This window comes from Chionomys nivalis, chromosome 8, assembly GCF_950005125.1.
Source record: "Chionomys nivalis chromosome 8, mChiNiv1.1, whole genome shotgun sequence".
NCBI lineage: Eukaryota > Metazoa > Chordata > Mammalia > Rodentia > Cricetidae > Chionomys > Chionomys nivalis.
In genome coordinates this window covers 92868693-92887840 of record NC_080093.1, presented here as the reverse complement: position 1 = coordinate 92887840, position 19148 = coordinate 92868693, and the positions used below count along the sequence as shown (strand labels likewise).

Genomic DNA, 19148 nt, shown 5'->3' with positions numbered 1-19148 from the left:
TTTTACAGGGTAAAAACATTGTCCCACAGTGCTTACTATTAGAGATATTTCCTTCTTAAGTTTTGATGAAGCACAGCAATGTGGTTAAAGTGACCTACAACTAAGGGCTCATTCCTAGGCTAAAGAGACACCTACATGTAATTTTCAAAACTAATAGAAGAGCTGGAGAGGAACTTTGTAGTTGGAATCTGCTTGTTTGTTCCTGGCTGCCCCGACCAGAATAATCACACAGAAGCTATAGTAATTATAACATTGCTTGGTCTATTAGCTCAGGCTTCTAATTAACTAACTCTTACATCATAAATTAATATATTTCTATTAATCTGTGTATCACCATGAGGCTGTGGCTCTCCGGGTAAGGTTCAGGGCATTTCTATTCTTTGGCAGCTTCATGGAATCTCTCTGACTTTACCTTCTCTCTCTCTCTCTCTCTCTCCCTCTCTCTCTCTCTCTCTCTCTCTCTCTCTCTCTCTATATATATATATATATATATATATATATATATATATATCCTCTATCCTGTCTATACTATATTCTGTCCTGCCATAAGCCAAATCATCTCTATTCATTAGCAATAATAGTAAGACATATGCAGAAGTACATCCCATATCAGTATTTTCTGTCAGTGACAGAGGACTGGGGTTGTGGAGACTTGGCAGAGCTAAGACAAGTGGTTCAGGGGCAGAGCACCTCCTCAGCATGCAAAAGGCCCTGGCTTTCATCTGTGGCACTATAAAACAGAAAGTATGGGTTAGCAGAGGTCTTTCCTCACCTTGTGAGGAACAGACATTGTCTTTGGGAATTTGGGAAATGCTGAATTATTGTTGCCTTGTAAACAGACAAGCAATTGGATCAAGGAAAAGAATCCATACTGGTTTGCATTGAGAAGAGAAGGTTATTAAAACAGAAAGACCAAATGGGAGTGCCAGTGCTCACTTACTAGGGCAAGGTCACCTGATATCGCCTCAAGGAACGGAAACAGACTCAGATTGAGGAACCACAGCAAGATAAAGGCTGTGACAATTTAATTGAGAGCAATCAGACTTTTATAACTTTATCAGAAACAGATCATAGTGGCAACTGCCAGGATCAATGCAGTTTGCTTTACAGAAAACAATGAAGATGGCAGGTTATACAGGGTACCAAAGATTAATGTCTAATACCTATTGTCCTGTCAAATTTGCATGCTTCCTTGACTATTAGGGGGAACAAACAGAGAATGCAATATAACCTGAATGTTTCATTCCTGAGTGAGTGCATTCATCTCTTGGGTACTGTAAGGCCCAGTGTACCCCAGAGCCACGGACTCTAACATGAAAAACCTATGACTCATGCCTCTCAAGGAAGCTAGGCCAAGGCAGTTTGATGGTTCCCTGCAAGCAAAGACAGAAAAAAAAGTTAAAATGATCCCACAGAGCTTAGGATTATGAGATACATCAGATATGAGGACACTGTGCAAATACAGGGAGGGCTTAGGAGGGTGGCCCACAGACTGTCAATGGCTCTGAACATCCCATAGGATTAAAATATGGAAACACCACAGTAGGAAAGTTCGGTTCATAGAATCTATAGATGAGAGCTCCATGGTTGGAAACATCATAAAATGAGAGAGTGCAAGCTTCACAGTCCAGGAAAACTCCAACACGAGTGGGAGGAGGAGACAGAGAGAGGAGCAAGACACTGGCATTGTGGGTGACAGAACACTCTTCAAAGGCGTTATATACAGACCTGTTCGTCATCCCTATAACCCAGTAGCCACATTTGGGCTGATAATTTACATGTTGGTTAACATCAGAATTATATTCGGCTTTGACGCCCTGTTGATTCATTGAAGGAAGCTTGGGTTTCTCACATACTCCATCATTTATTCCCAGGAGCCAGGCATCACATCTAGACACATCTACTTCCCAGTAATGTTTCCCTGAGTGGATAGCAGGAAACCCCAGGACACCTAAATCATAGGACTCAGAAATTTGAAAATTTCTTCTATAACCACTTCTATGTTGTATTTGTCTTTTGTCCACGTTAATGACTATGTTTTTCTTGTTGAGTTGACGCAGGGTCACGTGAACTGCAGAAAAATAAAACATATAAATTAAGAGTCACATGAGAAACAAAGTACTGCCTTATTTGTGATTTGAGTAGCAGAGGCCTAAGAAGAAAGTGAGAAGGAATTTGGTAGAGCCATTTTTAAAGTCAAAGAGAGGCAGATTGCTGTGCATATTGGGAGCAGTAACATAAAACGTAAGTATTAGTAGAGAAATAAACTCTGAAAGATACCAAGATGAGAGAGGCTGATGGTGTGATTTCTCCTTACCCCAGTGGAGCTGGGCTTCCCGGTGCCCTGAAATAATGAAAATGCACAGCATTAAATGCAAGCAAGGGAATCAGAACATTAAAGTCAATGTGCTCTGCAGAGTGGGGGAAGATCTGGAAACAGTGATATAGGACAGGATGAATGATGCTTTCCATTATATATGATGACATCACTGGGACACACTATCTGCTCTTCTCAGTTTCTCTACCCATGATCAGAGACATCAGTCTCTATCCAGAGAGTGCAGCCCCAGCCACCCCTAGCATCCCCCAGGTAACCACAGAATGTAGCTGCTCTCACCTTGAAACACTTGCAGCATGCCCTTCAGATCCGGAGCTCGGAAGGTCTTTCTCTGTTTACTTGGGACCATTTTTGGCTGTTTTAGTCTTAAATTCTCACTCCTTTAGACAAAAGATTGATATCCACATCTCAGACAGTGTGACCTCTGACCACCATGGACTCACTACCACTCCCTATTATTCTGACTATAGAGGTCCTGGAGCTCTCCTGAGAATTCTGAGAAGGGGGAGAGAGGGTAGATACTAACTCTGCAGACATGAGAGATACAGTCATGACCCCTCCTGCTTACTTGCTATGGGATGTTGGGAAAGCCTTACTTCTCTGGAGCAGAGGTCCTCACTTGTACAACCAAATACTTGCTCTCTGAACTTGTATCCTTCATTCTAGATTTTTAAGACATGATGAATTAGTGAATTTCAAAACAAATCAAACTTAGGTGACTAAAAAAACTTATGTGGGCTGGGCATGGAGTTAGAAGCCTTCAATCCCTTTACTCGGGATGCAGAGGCAGGTAGATCTCTGACATCAAGGCTAGCTTGGACTATAGAGTGAGTTCCATGTCCATTAATGCTACACAGAGAAACCCTGTCAGAAAAACAACAGCAACAACAGCAAAAAAGACCAACAACCAAACAGACAGAGGGATACCAATAAATAAATAAATAAATAGATAGATAGATAAATAAATAAGTAAATTTGTGTTTTTCAGGACAAACTAAAGTCAGGGTACAGAAGCTGCTCCTGGGTAATAGAGTCATGGAGTGTGGAGAACCCACTGGAGAAAGCCAGTACTTCAAACACTTTTGTCAATCTGGACACTCTTGGCCATCTTCTGAATCTTCAGGTTCCTTTTTAAGAGATGACAGTTTTTGAAAAGAAGACTGAAATATCAAACTAATGCTGGCATTCAATATCCAGACCTCAGCATGAGGCAGTCCCTGTCAGTCAGTAAGATTTATCTGCCTGCCCCTTACCTGTCCTTAGTTGTAGCCTGACCTTAGAGTCTGGCCTCAGTCCCAGCCATAGGGAGAAGCCAATCAGAGCCCAGCAACACCTGACCCCACAGGGTAAAGACAATCAGAAATAGACAAACAAAACCAGATGTCCTCATGCTGAGAATCAATACTGCAACTTTTTATGGCTTGAGCCAACCCCAAGTGTGTAACTATGTCATTTTGGAGGGCTTTGGTCTGTATCTATGCAGTACTGGTTTGGAATTCTCCAAGCCCTCTTTATTTTGCCTGGCACTATACTCCCTCCCCTTCTTCTTTTCCATCAATTTTGTCTCTTGGTGCTATTTTGGAGATCAGGACTTTGGACGCAAGAACATGAGTTGCTTCTGACAGCCAGGGTGAGACTCTTTACACACAAGGGCACAGCTTTCCAGTCTTCTGAAGTGTGTGGTTACACGGAGCAGTTGTACTCACTTTCCTATCCTCACGCGAAACACACAGATCTACAGGAATTTTACCAGCATACAATTCTGTGAGCCTTGCAGACAAGGACGACATACCCTATCTAGGATGAATCTGTGAATCAAGTACCTGTGAGCTGCAGACAGAGCCAGAGACAAGCACAGAGCGCGGACAGAATGATGGAACCACAAGGAGTCTGAAATCTCCTGTGGCTCCATTTGCCTCTTCCACTGCTGAGACTAACTCTGTAACTCTTCTTTCCCAGACCCCTAAAAGAGAATCAAATCTGTGCCCAGTAGTTACAAAAGAGCCAGAGCCTGTCTTTCCCTACATCCTCCTCCTTCTTACTGGAACTTCAGAATAACACTTTGTTTAAATTCCCTCAAGCCCAAGATAGATTTATTCTAGTCAGATACTAAATCATTCTCATCACACAACAGGGCTATTCTTCCAAGTCAGCCCACACATACCTTGTTAGGACATGATTCACACCCTAGAGAGAAGGGAGAAAACACAGTCACTAACATGTTCTGCATGTTCTTGCAAATCCTGTTCACACTCTCACTGGCTGCAGAGACAAAGTCAAAGAGAATCAAATCTGTCACCAAAAGTTCTCCAAGACATGAAATAAAAACGATGCTAGGTTCATTAATTGCTTTATATGTATACTGGTACAATATTTTCTGTCTCATACAATAAGAATTTGGAGACCAAAGATGAACCAATGATAGTTTGATAACATACATAGGTTTTGCTGTGCATACAACTAAACATATAAACACACGTCTCTTTTCCAAGTTCCATGTCAGCTATCTATCACCATCCTTGCTACTAACATGTCTTAGAAACTTATATTCAAATTATTTCATTCATTTAGACACAATTCAATATGTTAATAATGAAGAAGCCACAAGGGCCAGAAGCTTAGATTGTTTGATACTTAGGTCCAGCTAACCATATCTCTCTTTCCCTTTTTCTTCTTTCTCTGAAGTTTTCCTGGCAAGAAAAGAAGTCAATCTAAAGAGACATGTGTGCCTCTCAATTTGACAAACCTTTGAAACAATGACCCCCTCTAAAAGTGGAATTTCTCCAGAAATCTCACACTGGGAGAAGGAAAGCACCGCTAGCCAGATGGAGAGCTGACCTCCTAAAAGATTTCACGCTGTTTTTGTTACTTGCCAGAATACATAAGGTCTGAGTCTGTACCAGATAATGATGGGAGAATGATGGACAGGAGCACGCTTTGAAAAGTGCTACTCATGTAGAAATGAAAACGGACAGTTGGTTTTTTTTTTTTTTTTTTTTTTTTAAATCTTTTTGTACATCTTCCAAATGTAGTCACATTAATCCCTTTTCTGCTTTCCAATATTAACTTGGCTCTTTTATATGGGACTGATATCAAGGCCCGACCCACCAGGTCCACTTTGCTATATTTAGTATGCAGCTCTGTGAGTCCTTCTTCCGCAGAATGAGACCTAACACTATACAAGTGTTCTCACATGTTCAGATTCCACCGGATATTGGTAGATTTAACTGAAGTTAAATTCTTTGAGAAATGTGATCTTTCCCCTTACAGATAACTATTACTAGGAGCTCCTTGGGTATATTTTAGGCTTCCACAGGTCTTGGGTCTGGTGTCACAGCCAATCCCAGGTCATATGTGCTGCGGCTAAGCTGTGTCCAGAAGACGCTGTTTCTCTTGTATCCTCCACCACCTCGCGCTCTTGCATGTTTTCTGCCCTCCTTCTGCAATGATCCCTGGGCCTTTAGATTAGCAGTGGACTATGTATTTTCCATTTACAGCTGTACTTTCTGTAGTCTCTTCCTCTGTCCACCTTGACCACGTTGGTTTTTCACTATGGAACCCTGATGGCCTGGAACTCACTATGTAGACCAGGATGGCCTAGAACCCATCTACCTTCATTTGCTTCCGCGTTCTAACTTGAGGGATTAAAGGAGTGAGCCAGGACACCTGGCTTCAGTTTGGTAAGCTTATATCTTATTTTCAAAGTTATGTTCTTCTCATGTTTTTGTTTCTGTGTATGAGAAGCTCTCAAGTCCTGGGATCACAGGCAGTAGATGCTTGGCCAGGTATTTTATATAATGTAAACCAACAAGTGGATCCATAGTAAAAAGAATTCTGAGAGAACTAGAATTATAGTTATAGTTGAAAACTGATGTTTAAACTTGTCCTCACTGAGACATCTGTATGCTCACGTTCACTGAGTCATTATCATAGCAGATAAAATAGAGTCCACTGGAAAACTACAACCAGAGGAATGGAAAAAATATGATATGATAAACATCGAGGTTAAAATATTAGACATTCAAAGCAAGTATTGCCATTTGTGGTAACTTGGCTGTCTGCACTCAGAGCATTTATGTTATACTAAACCATTTGGGTAAAATAAAAAAGAAAACACGAAGTTATCGTATTTAAATAATTGTCATGTCCAAAAACTGATCTCACAAGAGTAAGGATTAGGATTTGGATCATCAGGGGCTGGAGGCAGAGAATGGTAGGCTGATTCTTTGATCAAGAGATACAATTTCAGGCTTGTAGAATATGGTGGCTGTAGTTACTACCTATGTGAACTAGCTTAGTTTAGCCAAATATGTCTAATTCCATCTAATATAGGTGGTATATGAATGTCCTCGATAATAATTAAATCAACATGATGCAAACCAAGAAATTAAAGGAGCATGAAATTTTCCTAGAACTACCAAGATTAGACAATTGAGACAAAAGAAACAAATTCTTACAGAGATATTCATCACCAGAAAATGCCTTTGGTTTAAATGGTTTAAAAGTGTGATAGAGATAAAATACAATACAAACTTTATACCTGTTAGGATAAAGAAGGTACCTTTCATCTCAGAAACTAAAAGACAGAGGAAGGAAAATCTCTGAGATCTTGTATAGCAACTCCCCTCCCATTGACCAGACCATTGAATCAGGGCAGTGGGGAGAAACTCTCCAAACATCCAAGGAGAGAAACCATTTCCAGTAATTTCAAATTCAGATAAAGTGACTAATGACTGTCGGATATGATCACGCATGGTCACATTACAGCAGGGGAGTAACTACCCATGATGCAACAGATCATCTCTACATGGTTCTGCTACTGTACTGTACTTGATTAACAAAAACATGCAACTTCCTATTGTCATCCATGCTTGCAGTGATTCCCCAGCCTCTAAAACTGGTTCAGGAAAAGAGTTCAGGTAGGGTCCAGAGAGCCCTACTGTCCTCACCAGGGAGATCACAGCAGCATAGAGGGAAGGAAATGACTTCCAGGTGTTCTGAATCTCAGATGTTGGCTCTTTCTGCATGCAGTCTTACCTGCAGCATCTCTATGGTTGAGTACTCCAACTGATACTCCAGATCTGAGATGAGATCTCTCACTGAATCCCTCTGCTTCACCAGATCATTTTGTGAATCTTCTAGGATGTCCTGAATGTCTTCCCACTCTTGCTTCAGCTTCTGCAGCTCATTCTTCTCCTTGGAGTCCAGGCATTCCCGCAGTCCTTTAAACTCCTTCTGAATGTTTTTTGCCTCACTCTGTATTTGGTTCTTCAGGTATAAGAAAAGAGAAACAAATTTAGATTGCCTAATGGGGCTGGAAGACAGAAATCCACTGTTCTGATGGGGAGTTTTCACAGGAACTGAGCTTGGGAAGGGAAGGCAGTCTTGGGAAGGCATCTGTCTTCTTTCTGTGTCTGTTCATGACATTCCAAAACAAAGATCTTAGGTCACCTTTGCCAAGGCCACCTGAGTCAAAGTGGGTACCTGGGTGTGACTCAGTTTTCATAGAGCTGTCCAAACTCTGTTCCTGCCTGCAATACCTTTGATTCTACCTCTGAACCCCTGACAGAAGCTAACCCCAAGAATAGAACTGTGACTATTCTGAAGCTTCTTCCCAACAGTCACCGTTCCAGAAAGCACCACAGGAGCAAGTCCCAGGACTCAGTGCCATTCTCACCAGGCCCTAACCATGCTGTCAGCTCCTCACACAGCCAGGCTCAGCTGTGATGCACTCTCTGTGCAGCCCCAGCTCCAAGGGAACAGACAGAGAGGACTAATCAAGGCCTCTTGTCCCCATCAGCCTCCAGGGAATGAAGAGCCAGGGAGTTTCTTGCCCCTGTTTCTTCCAGGCATTAGGCTAACTCTCTTAGGAGGTAGGGTCTCCACTTGCCTTCCAGAAAGTTCTCTCCTTTTGAAGGTCATCTTCCCACTGGTCACATCTTTCCTCATTATCCATCTGCATCTCCAGGGCAGCCTGGAGCATCCGCTGTGGGAGAGGAATTGTAGCAGAGTCAAGCTGTGTGCTTAGTAGGACAGCTGCTCCTAGGCAAAGGACAAGAAATCCTTCTTGAAAGATAAGAAGTCTAAGACTGTTCTCTTTTTAATATCTTGTGCCATGATTTATGCACATAAGGTAGGTAAATTTTCAGTCTCCAGCTCAATTCATTCTCGCATTTACACACACTCATCCCTATATAGACAGACACAGAAATTTCTCTCAGTCAAACATCCCACCAAGTACACACCTGTCACTTTGATTCTGGCATCAGAAAACTGGGAAAATTTTGTTAGCTCTCCTGGTCTTTCCTACAAACATATATCCATCCCAAGTCCCACAACTGGCCCTGTAATTTATTTTTCAACCTGAATCTTATTATGTAGCCCTGGCTTTCCTGGAACTCCTCTATAGACCTCCATACCCTCAAATTCATCAGCAGTCAGAGTTCTGGAATTGAGTCATGTGACACTACACAGGCCACACATGCACTCTCCTCACTGCCGTATGCCATGCATTTACTAGTCCCACTGTTGATAGTTACTAGACTGAATTTTAGATTGTATGAATGAACCTGACATGAACATTAAAAAAAATCTACATGAAGTGGAGACTTCCCATCTGTTACTGTGTCCTGCTCTGTGTCCCACACCCTCCCACTTCCTACCTTGTACTTATTGGCCACCTCTTCAATGAGAGCTGTTTGGTGACCACGGTGCTCCTGAGATCTCTCACAAAGCCAGCAGATGGCCACCATGTCCTTCTCACAGAAGAGCTGGAGTTTTTCTCCATGAAGTTCACAGACATTCACCTTCTGCTCCTCCTCTGGGCTGGACTTGAACTCCTTGAGCTTCTCCACTATGTTGGCTACATGTCGATTAAGCCTCAGATTTCCAAACAGGTAACTAACTCGGCACACAGGGCAGATGCCCTCCCCTTCTTTGCCTTTGCTGGACTCATAGTTCAGAGTGATGCAGGCTCGGCAGAAGATGTGGTCACAATCGGCACTCACAGGTTCTTTCAGAAGCTCTAGACAGATAGGACAGGTCACCTCCTCCTTGACCATCCCCAGGACTGATGAGGCCATTGTTGATGTGATGCTGAGTTTGTCTTTCCACACTCTTGACACTTCTGCTCAGGTACCTGTGTGAGTGGGATGACGAGAAGGAGGACAAGTGAGAAAGGGAAACTCAGCACTGAACCGTGTAGAGATCCATGAATGCCCTCGATGATAAGGGAAAAGAACAAAAGAAAGAGATTCGGAGAGAAGTTCAGTGACGTGGCACAAGGAACATGATGTCACAAAGGTCAGAAATAGGATTGTTATTTCCTTTTACTGAAGATCAGGAAGATCGTGCTTCCTTCCAATGGCCTCGTGGGTCCAACCTTCTACCTTTCGTTTTCTTTCCCAGGACAAAATCACATCTTCAGTGTTACACGCATCAAACTACTCATGTCTCCCCTGCTGTCCTTCATCTTCCTCCTTCATCAGCACCAGTCAGTGTGAGACTCTGATCCTCTCCTTACCAGTCTCTTACCAGAGAGCCTGGTGCTGACGTGGAGTGTACACAGTCCATCTCCTGATGCACATAGGCAACGATTTTTCTTATTGTTTAAGAGTGTTTATTACTCTGTAGAAGATCCTAGATCAGTGCCTGGCACTAACATAATGTAGCACATAGCTTCCTATAAATTCAGGAATCCAGCAGCTGTGAACACCCCAACCATCCTTTCAAATGTGTATACACGCAGGGAGACCTACAAATACACGATTCAAAGCAAAATGAAACATTGTTTACTTGTTTTGTGGTTTTCCTTTTTTTTTTTTTTTTTTTGCCAGTAGAGTTTCGAATTTACCCTAGGGTTCTGGACTATGTAGTCTCTGGTTCTTGGTCGCCCACACAATGTCTGTTATGGGTTCATTCCTTTGGTGCAGGCCTTAAGTCGAATCCAACCTTGGTTGGCTACTGCCACCAGTTCTGTGCCACCGCTGTGCTAGCATATCTCACAAGCAGGACAGACTGTAGGTGAAGGCTTTGTGACTTGGTTGGTGTTTGCATTTCTTTTGGTAGCCTGCAGAGGACCTTCCTTCACCAGAGAGACTAGATATAGAGGTGAAGGCTCCATGTTGGCACCAGCTCAAATTCTTCATGTTCAGTGAATTCTGTGTGGTGTGCTCCTAGGCAAGGAGAGTCCACTGTCCTTTTCTAGAGGGCAACCCTTTGTCTTATAAAGCATGATTAATAAAAACTCAGATACAAATATTGAGGTTCAGTTAGAAGATCAGAAAAGCAAAACACCCAGTGACTGGCTCTTACCTCTACCTCAGTCCTAAATGGTGATCCTGCCTTCAGGGATCTCAGGATGAGCCTGAGTCTGAGCTATCACCTCCTGTTTTATAATCCTCTTTAATTCTGGGTTTACTGGCAAGCACAACTACTGCCTGGTTTCTATGGCAAACTAGTGTGGCTACTGTGATTAAAGGTGTGTATCGTTGTTGCTTTGACTGTAAGGCTGACCAGTGGGGCTGTTTTACTCTCTGATTTTCAGGCAAGCTTTAATTATTAAAATACAAATCAAATCCACTACATTCCTTTCAAAAGTTTCGGTTGTTTGGGGTCTTCCGTGTGATCCCCTTGGCCAACAATTCTATTGAATACAATGAGGTCCCACCACTGGAATCCTTGTTTGATGGCAAGCGATTGCCTGTTGGGACTTCATATTCTCCATTAGTAGGGGACCTCATTAGGATTTCTTAATATATTTATGATGTTTCCATTGCAGTAGGTTTCTGTATCATCCTCCAAATGCTCCCCAATTCCAGCAAAATTTATCTTTTTTGAAAAAAGGCACTAAGTAAAAAAGAAAACTAGGTTCGTTCAGTTCAAACGATATGGCTACAGACAGATTGTTTGTTTTGTGGTTGGGGTATGTGACAGATAGGCAAAACTTCATTCTGTGTACACGTCCATTCTATAATCCTAAAAAGAAGCTCCTGGTTACTCTCACTCCTTGCTACCCTCCCCCAAATAGTAAAGGTGCTATGAGAGAAGTAACTGCTTCCTCTGGCTTCAGGAACCCACTTACTGCTGTGTGAGAGAGCTCCTCACAGCTGAGGGAGTACAAGCAGTGTCTCACTCAGCTACACATTCCACACAAATGAGATAATTGGCTGCCCACGTGAAAACACCCCTCCTCCAGCCTCTTCTGTGTAACAAGCCTTTGATTTGTCCTTTAGGCTGTTGTTGGCCTACTAGGAGTAATTAATAAATTCATGTAATTATTATTTAAGTTTAGTCTGCGGTCTTTTCCTGGTGAATTTGAGCTCTGTATTGTTATGCTAAATCCGCAAAGTCCCCACAAAAGCCAACAAGAAAACCAAGAGTCCCATATGTAAAAGCAAAGAGCATTTACTTTAATAAAGTCTGCAAACTCAATCTCTCTGCATGTCCGACGAATTGAAATAAACGGAGAGCCCCAAGCTCAATTAGAATTGAGTTTTTATAGTAGTAAGTTGGGGTTGACATGGTCTCTGAGATTCAGGACCTCTGGATGATATTTGTCTAGGGTTGTCTTTGTGAATGTGTGCTGGCAGGTGATCCTATCTACAGTTTTGAGTGGTCTGTTCTTGGGCAGTGGTTGGGTAATCTCAGCTTGAGGTTCCTCTTGCAAACAGGCATTGCTTTAGGGTAAACTACTGAGACTCAGGCTTCTTATTAAATTTATGGATGGTCAGAGTTCTACTCTGGCAGGTGATAGTGGTTGGAAGTAAAGAACTTCGTTTGGGTGACCTGCCCATACTTAGCTTACCATGGCTGGCCCCCACAGTAACACGTAAAACACTTTTTTTATTTATTCATTTTTTTATTGTGTTTACATCCTGACCACAGTTTCCCCTCCCTCCTCTCCTCCTAGTCCTACTCCCAAGCTCTTCCCTTCCACCCTCCCATCAGCTCCTTCTCCCATTATGTTCATCAAAGGCAGGCCTCCCATGGATGTCAACCAGCCGTGGCCTGTCAAGTTGCAGGTAAAAGCATTTTTTTTTGATGAATCTTCAAAGTACTGATATCATATAAAAAATGGTTCTTTTTCCAAATAGGCTGGGTAAACAAATTGTCCCAGGACTCATTTACAATGTAGCATCTTCTGGAACAACTTAATGTCTATTCACTATATGCTGGTGAGTTTATAACCTGGAGAACTCTAATGTGTGCATTGTAATATCTCATAACATATGGCAGTAAAGAGAGTCGATGACTAAGATCAGGCGGGAGAGGTCCACAACTGATGAAGAGCATGGGAGAGCAAAGGGAAAGAGTGATATAGGTGGGTCCTCTGTCCATGTGTTACTTTCATTGGTTAATTAATAAAGAAAACTGCTTGGCCTGATAGGTCACAACATAGGTGGCAGGGAAAAGAGAACAGAATGCTGGGAGTTAGACGGCAGTGCGGCAGACACCATAGCTTTCCTCTCTGAGTTGAATGCAGGTTAGATCTTCCCGGTAAGCCACCAGCTCGTGGTGCTACACACATTCATAGAAATGGGTTAATCACGATGTGAGTGTCAGCCAGTAGCAGGCTAGAGCTAATGGGCCAAGCAGTGTTTAAAAGAATACAATTTGGTGTTGTTATTTCGGGGCATAAACTAGCCAGGTGGCTGGGAGCCAGGTGAGGAGGCAGCCCGCCACTCCTTCTATAAAAGGGAATGGGTTCATGACAGTCCTCCAAGTCAACCTGGACACAGGAGACCTGGCCCATGTCCTCTGATATCTAGATTAGCTTGGGTGGAGCTGGGATTCCCTGTTCCCTGTCTTTTTGTGGCTCTCAGGATCTTCCTATCAGCAGACATCTTTCAGTCTTTATAGCATTAAAATCAGTCAGGAGCTTGTGCTGTTCCTTGAAAGGCAGAAATGTCCTGGGGTTGCAGTGTTCACCTGTAACCCCAGTGTCTAGGGGGGTAGCACATGTCTGTTAGATGAGGTTAGCCTGGGCTATATAAGGGTACCATGTCCCAAATGAAATGAAAGGCTGTGACTTCAGTAAGTGTGGGATTCCTGTGTTCTCACACACGGTCTCTTTCTTCCCCTGTCACCTCCTCTGTTTCTTTACTTGGAATCAAATCCTGTGCCTAGCACAAACTTGAAAGTGCCTCCCTACCCATAACCGCACCATGATAATCAAGAAAACCATTTGGGGCTTTCTTTCTTTGCTTCTTTCTTTCTTTCTTTCTTTCTTTCTTTCTTTCTTTCTTTCTTTCTTTCTTTCTTTCCTTTTTTTTCTCTTTCCTCCTCCTCCTCCTGCTCCTCCTCCTTCTTCTTCTACTTCTCTTTCTTCTTCTTTTTAAAGACATTATCTATTGGATCCCAAGGGATGCCTTGGAGTTTTGATTTTTCTGCATCATCTTTCTTTGTAGCAGGAATTACTAGTCTGAATTTCATTTAGTCATGCAGACATGCAGCAAGGAAATGGCAGGCAAGGGTAATGACCTTTAAGTAACATTAGGAATTCTCTACAGACTTGAGGTTTAAACAGTACAAGTAAATGTACAAAAGGCTCCAGAAAGAAGCAAAGGGATGGATAACATAGAACCATCAGTAAATGCACTATTACACAGCGAGAACCTTCAACTCCATATTCAGACACCACTCTGGCTTTACTCAAACTGTGCAATTAGAAAATTTTCTTTGCCAAGGCCACATCTCCCTCAGTCCCCCACCCCAGCACTCAGCAAGGATCCAGCAGTTCTTCCTTCCTGGCCCTTATCAGTTTCAAATTAAACTCACCAGAACAAAGAGTGTTTTCTTCCAAATTCTGCCCTCTAGATTTGCTCTCAGACCTTCAGACACCAACCAAGAGATCCTGGATCTGTGGAGAGGAGCAAATGGAGACCACAGTGTCCTGAGGACTCCGTCCCTAAGTCTGATGTCCGCTGAGCCAGAAGAGAAATGAAACTTAAGACTTTTAGGGCTGAAACTGAGAAATAGAAACTAATAGCTACCAGCCAATGGGATGCTAGCACATTGGTATCTGGGGTTTTACCATCAGAGGAAGTCAGTTCCCCTATGTCAACTCTGCCTTCCCCAAACTTAAGACACAGTGCTACAGGAAGTTGTCAGGTTAATGTTCAGGCTCATGTTACAATCAACTAAAAATGTCTTGATTCCCTGGAAATCTGCCCCTATGGAAAGAAAGCCTTTGTCATGGAAGAAGCTGCAGTTCAGGGCAGCTGCTCACAATCAAGATTCCCACCCAGCAGGGACAGGATGGGAGGAGCCCCATGCAGAGCCCTTCAGAGACACTTCCCACACTCACAGCAGTGAAACTAGCAAGCTGCAGGGGCTCTCCAGCTGCCCAGGGTTGTCCTGCAGATTAGGTGTTCTGTTCTTGCCCAGAGCAGGGCCTCTTCCCAGTGCTGATCTGATACATTCATTACTTACCTTCTAGGAATCCCTCCCCTTACTTCCCTTCTAGGAATCCCTCCCCAGAATGTCTCAGCAGGTCCTCCTTTGAGTTAGGGTTTCTATTAGAGACACTTGCTATTGCTTCAGCATCCCCTGAATTAGAAGCTGATCATGTGTAGAGTTGGGGATGCGGTTGAGTTGGCACAGTGGGTGCCTAGCAGGGTAGAGTCCTGGGGTGGATCCTGAGCACTGTACACACCCAGGTGTGCTGACATGTACATGTGTCTGTGTTAGTCACTCTTCTGTTTCTGTGACAAATGTCACGACGGAGGCACCTTATAGGGACAGTGCTTGATTTGGGGCTTGCAGTTTCAAAGGGTTAGAGGTCATGGCCACCACAGTGGGGAGCATGGCAGCAGACAGGGAGGCATGGTTCTGGGGCAGTAGGTGAGAGGTCACACTTGAGACACAAACCTGAGCTAGAGACAAAGAGACACTGAAATGCCCAGAATGTATTGAAATCTCAGAGCTCACATGCACGTCACATATACTCCAATACTGGCACACCTTCCAATTTATCCCAAACAGACCCAATAACTGGAAATTGAGTATTCAAAGATATGAGCCTATGGAGGACATTCTTATTCAAACCACCACTGGATTCTGGTGCGGGAGAATTGTCTGTATTCTGTCAATCATGTTTTAAATAAACGCTGATTGGCCAGGCAGGAAGTATAGGCGGGTCAACCAGACATGTAGTAGTGGCAGTGCGATGAGAACAGGAGCATTCTGGGAAGGAGGAAGCCCATTGCTCCGATTCCTGTCCAGACCTCCGAGAAGCAAGATGTAATCTACCTGGCTGAGAAAGGTACTGAGCCATGTGCCTAGCATAGAAAAGAACAATGGGTTAATATAAGCTACAAGAGCTAATAATTAGCCTGAGCTAATGGGCCAATCAGTTTATAACCTAATGTAGACTCTGTGTGACTTTCTTTGGGGATTACTCTCTGTGGGGTACTAGGCGGGACAGATACCCCAGCCAGCAGGCCCCTTCATGTTACAGGATTCCACTGCTTTGGAGCTGGCAGCAGGAAGATCAGGAGCTTAGAGACCATTCTCAATAATAGGGGACTTTGATGCCAGGTCAGCCTGAGATATATGAGAATTATCTCAAAACAGAAACGCTGTATCAGGGAAACAAGCCATCCCTATTGTCAGTCTCACCCCCACTTTTGCACACCTATCTCATGTGTTCCTTACATTCTTAGATCTACTAAATTATGACATACGGAGTGACAGCAGATAAGACAGCGTAGTCTGAGTTGTTTAACATACCTGTCGCCTCCTCCTCTTTCTATTCTTATTTTTAGAGACGGGGTCTTACAGTGCACTCCAGCCTGACCTCTTGCTGAGATTTAACTCCCTCACCCACCCCAGTGCTAAGCCCATGGACTTTTGCTGTTGTTTTAATTTGGTCTTTGCACTTCAGGGATTGAACCCAGGACCTTGTAAATGCTGGGTCAGTGTTCCATTCCTGAGCTAAACCCCTAGCCCAAACTCCACATCTTGGTGAGGACAAGAGACTGAACTGATGTTCTTGCTGTGGACACAACAGCTGTCAATCATCATTATAATCTGATTCTTTTAGCTGGGCGGTGGTGGCGCACGCCTTTAATCCCAGCACTCGGGAGGCAGAGGCAGGTAGATTTCTGTGAGTTCGAGACCAGCCTGGTCTAGAAGAGCTAGTTCCAGGACAAGAACTAAAAGTCACGGAGAAACCCTGTTTCAAAAAATCCAAAAAAAAAAAAAAAAAAAAAAAAGAATACTGCCTGCTCTTCCAAACACCCTGAGTTCAATTCCCCGGACCACATGGTGGCTCACAACCATCTGTAATGAGATATGGTCCCTTCTTGAAGAGGAGGCATGGTCAGTCGTCCTCATCAACTTAGACATGAAACCCAATATGGACAAGTTCAACAGGACCACCATATATGGGCTCCCCATGCGTGCTTCAGCATTGCCGGGTACAAATGTTATTTAAGTTTTCTTCATTCATGGCATACATGGATCAAGGAAAAGGCAGGAATATATGATTAATCACTTTAAGTAACATTAGCAACTCTCTACAGACCTATGGCTGTTTCATAGTACTAATAAATGTATAAGAGGCTACAGAAAGATTGTGACTTCTAATCACAGAGACAGAAGCAAAGGAATTGAACTCATAGAATCATGGGTAAATGCATTGTTATAAAGAAACCTTAAACTCTTTTCAAACATCATTCTGATTTTACTTCTTTAATGAGGTAGGGGTGGAGGACATGGACAGACAATAGTGTTAGTCTTTCAACAGGAGATTCTTGGTGCAACCCAAAATTAAGCATTAGGAGAAAAGAGAAAAAACTCGATCTGTAGAAAAGCCTTGACCTCTCTGGATTTGACACCTGTCTTTCTCCAGGCCAGGCCTCCACCTGAACCCTCATTCCTAGTGCCCCAGCAGGAAGCCAGCAGTCCATCTTTCCCAGCACCTCCTCAGTTGGAAATCAAACTCACCAGAGCAAAGACAGCGTTTCCTTCTAAATTTCTCCAACTCTGCCCTTTAAAACTGCTCTCACACCTTCAGAAAAAAGTAAGAGAGCCTGAATGTGTGGAGAGCAGCGAGAGGAGCCAGAGTAAATGTCCCAAGGAACCCGTTGGTCACTAAGCCTGATTTCTAGTGAGCCAGCAGAGAAATCAAAAGACTTAGAGGGCTGAAACTGAGAAAGAATCTAAGGACTAACCAACCAATGGGGAGTCACCATAGCGGTATCTGAGGTTTGACCACCAGAGGGAGCCAGTGTCCTTGGGTCAGCTCTACTTTCCAGGAACTCGGGACATCTCTCAGTGCTATAGAACTTGTTCAGGCTCATTCTCAATCACCCTAAAAGATGCTGACCTTTGCGAAAGCTGCCCCTGATGGAAAGAAAGCCCTCCCCATGGGCTCCTCTTTCACCTAGGCTTTAGAATGGATTTTGCTTTGTGTGGCAGGTGTGGGTCAAAGGGCAGGAAATGCAAGGTGAAGGACAGGGAACTTCAGTGTCCTCTGCTCAGTGCTGATCTGATACATTGTATCTTTTCCAGGAATCCCTCCTAAGAATGTCTCCCGCAGGTCCCCCTTTGAGTTAGGATATCTAATACATTCCTCCAGAATTCCCTCAGCAACCCCTGAATTAGAAGCTGAACATGTGTAGAGCTGGGCATGCAGCTGAGTTGGCACAGTGCACGCCTAGCAGGGTGGAGTCTTGGGCTGGATCCTGAGCACTGTGCACACCCAGGTGTGCTGACATGTGCATGTGTGTGTCTTAGTCACTCTTCTGCTTTTGTGACAAACGCCACGACTGAGGCACCTTATAAGGACAGTGCTTGATTTGGGGCTTGCAGTTTCAAAGGGTTAGAGGTCATGGCCACCACAGTGGGGATCATGGCAGCAGGCAGGAAGGCATGGTGCTGGGGCAGGAGGTGAGAGGACTTGAGACACAAACCTGAGCCAGAGACAGAGAGACACTGAAATGCCCAGAATGTCTTGAAATCTCAGAGCTCACACCCATGTCAAATATACTCCAATAATTCCACATGTCCTAATCTGTCCCAATCAGTCCCACTAGGTGAGTACCAAGTATTCAGAGATAGGAGCCTATGGAATCCATTCTTATCAAATCACCAGAAAATAAACTACTTTGGGGCTGGCAGCAGGAGGATCAGGAGTTCAAAGGGCGTCCTCAGCAATATGGGACTTTGATGCCAAGACAGCCTGAGATATGTGAGAATTACCTATAAACAGAAACGCTGTATAAGGGAAACAATGAGCCATCCCCATTTTCAGTCTCACCGCATCTCCTGCACGCTTATCTCATGTGTTCCTTATATTCTCAGATCTACTAAAATATAACATACGGGGCAAGAACGGATATGACGGCACAGTCTGAGTTTTGTTTGATGGTGTCCTGATTCTTCTGAATTGTTAATGATTATATAAAATTCTTTACAACTTTCTGGTTTTGTTTTTGACTGGACATCCCAGACCGGGCTGGAGCTTGCTCGTGTTCAGTGTGGTCTCCAGCTGCTGGCAGTACTCCTCCCTCAATCTAACAAGTGCAGGTGTTAGAGGGATGAGCCACCATCTTTGTCTTTTATAAAGTTGAACCAGTGCCTCCTCTGTTTCTTCCAAAGGCCTTCTTGGGAATCAAAATAATAAAATATTCAGAAAGCCATGAACCTCTTCATGAATTTTCTCTGAAACCACAAATTCATCCCAACTCTGTGCAAAGATTTGACTTTGTGGTCAGGTCTGCCACCAGCCTTGAACCTCAGTGACAAGAATGAAGGCGGCCAGGAGAGCACAGCACTGAGCAGTGTGGCAATGTGTGTGAGCCTA

The 19148-nt window shown here is 43.6% G+C and overlaps 1 protein-coding gene across 2 annotated transcripts in view; it reads right to left on the bottom strand.

Moving 5' to 3' along the window:
• Nucleotides 1-1470: 1470 nt before the first annotated feature.
• The window catches only part of LOC130879730 (tripartite motif-containing protein 30A-like), a 136647-nt gene continuing 118969 nt past the window's right edge, over nt 1471-19148 (bottom strand). Inside the window, exons 1-7 of one of the 2 annotated variants that reach the window (XM_057778514.1) lie at nt 9001-9427; nt 8229-8324; nt 7376-7606; nt 4503-4525; nt 2618-2718; nt 2318-2344; nt 1471-2071 (exon numbers count right to left, since the gene is read on the bottom strand). In XM_057778514.1, the coding sequence (XP_057634497.1) occupies nt 1473-2071; nt 2318-2344; nt 2618-2718; nt 4503-4525; nt 7376-7606; nt 8229-8324; nt 9001-9420 (1497 nt within the window). In that variant the 5' untranslated portion in view covers nt 9421-9427 and the 3' untranslated portion in view covers nt 1471-1472. Of the gene's footprint in view, nt 2072-2317; nt 2345-2617; nt 2719-4502; nt 4526-7375; nt 7607-8228; nt 8325-9000; nt 9428-19148 lie in introns of those variants that run through there. The other variant, XM_057778513.1, reaches the window with a different exon arrangement.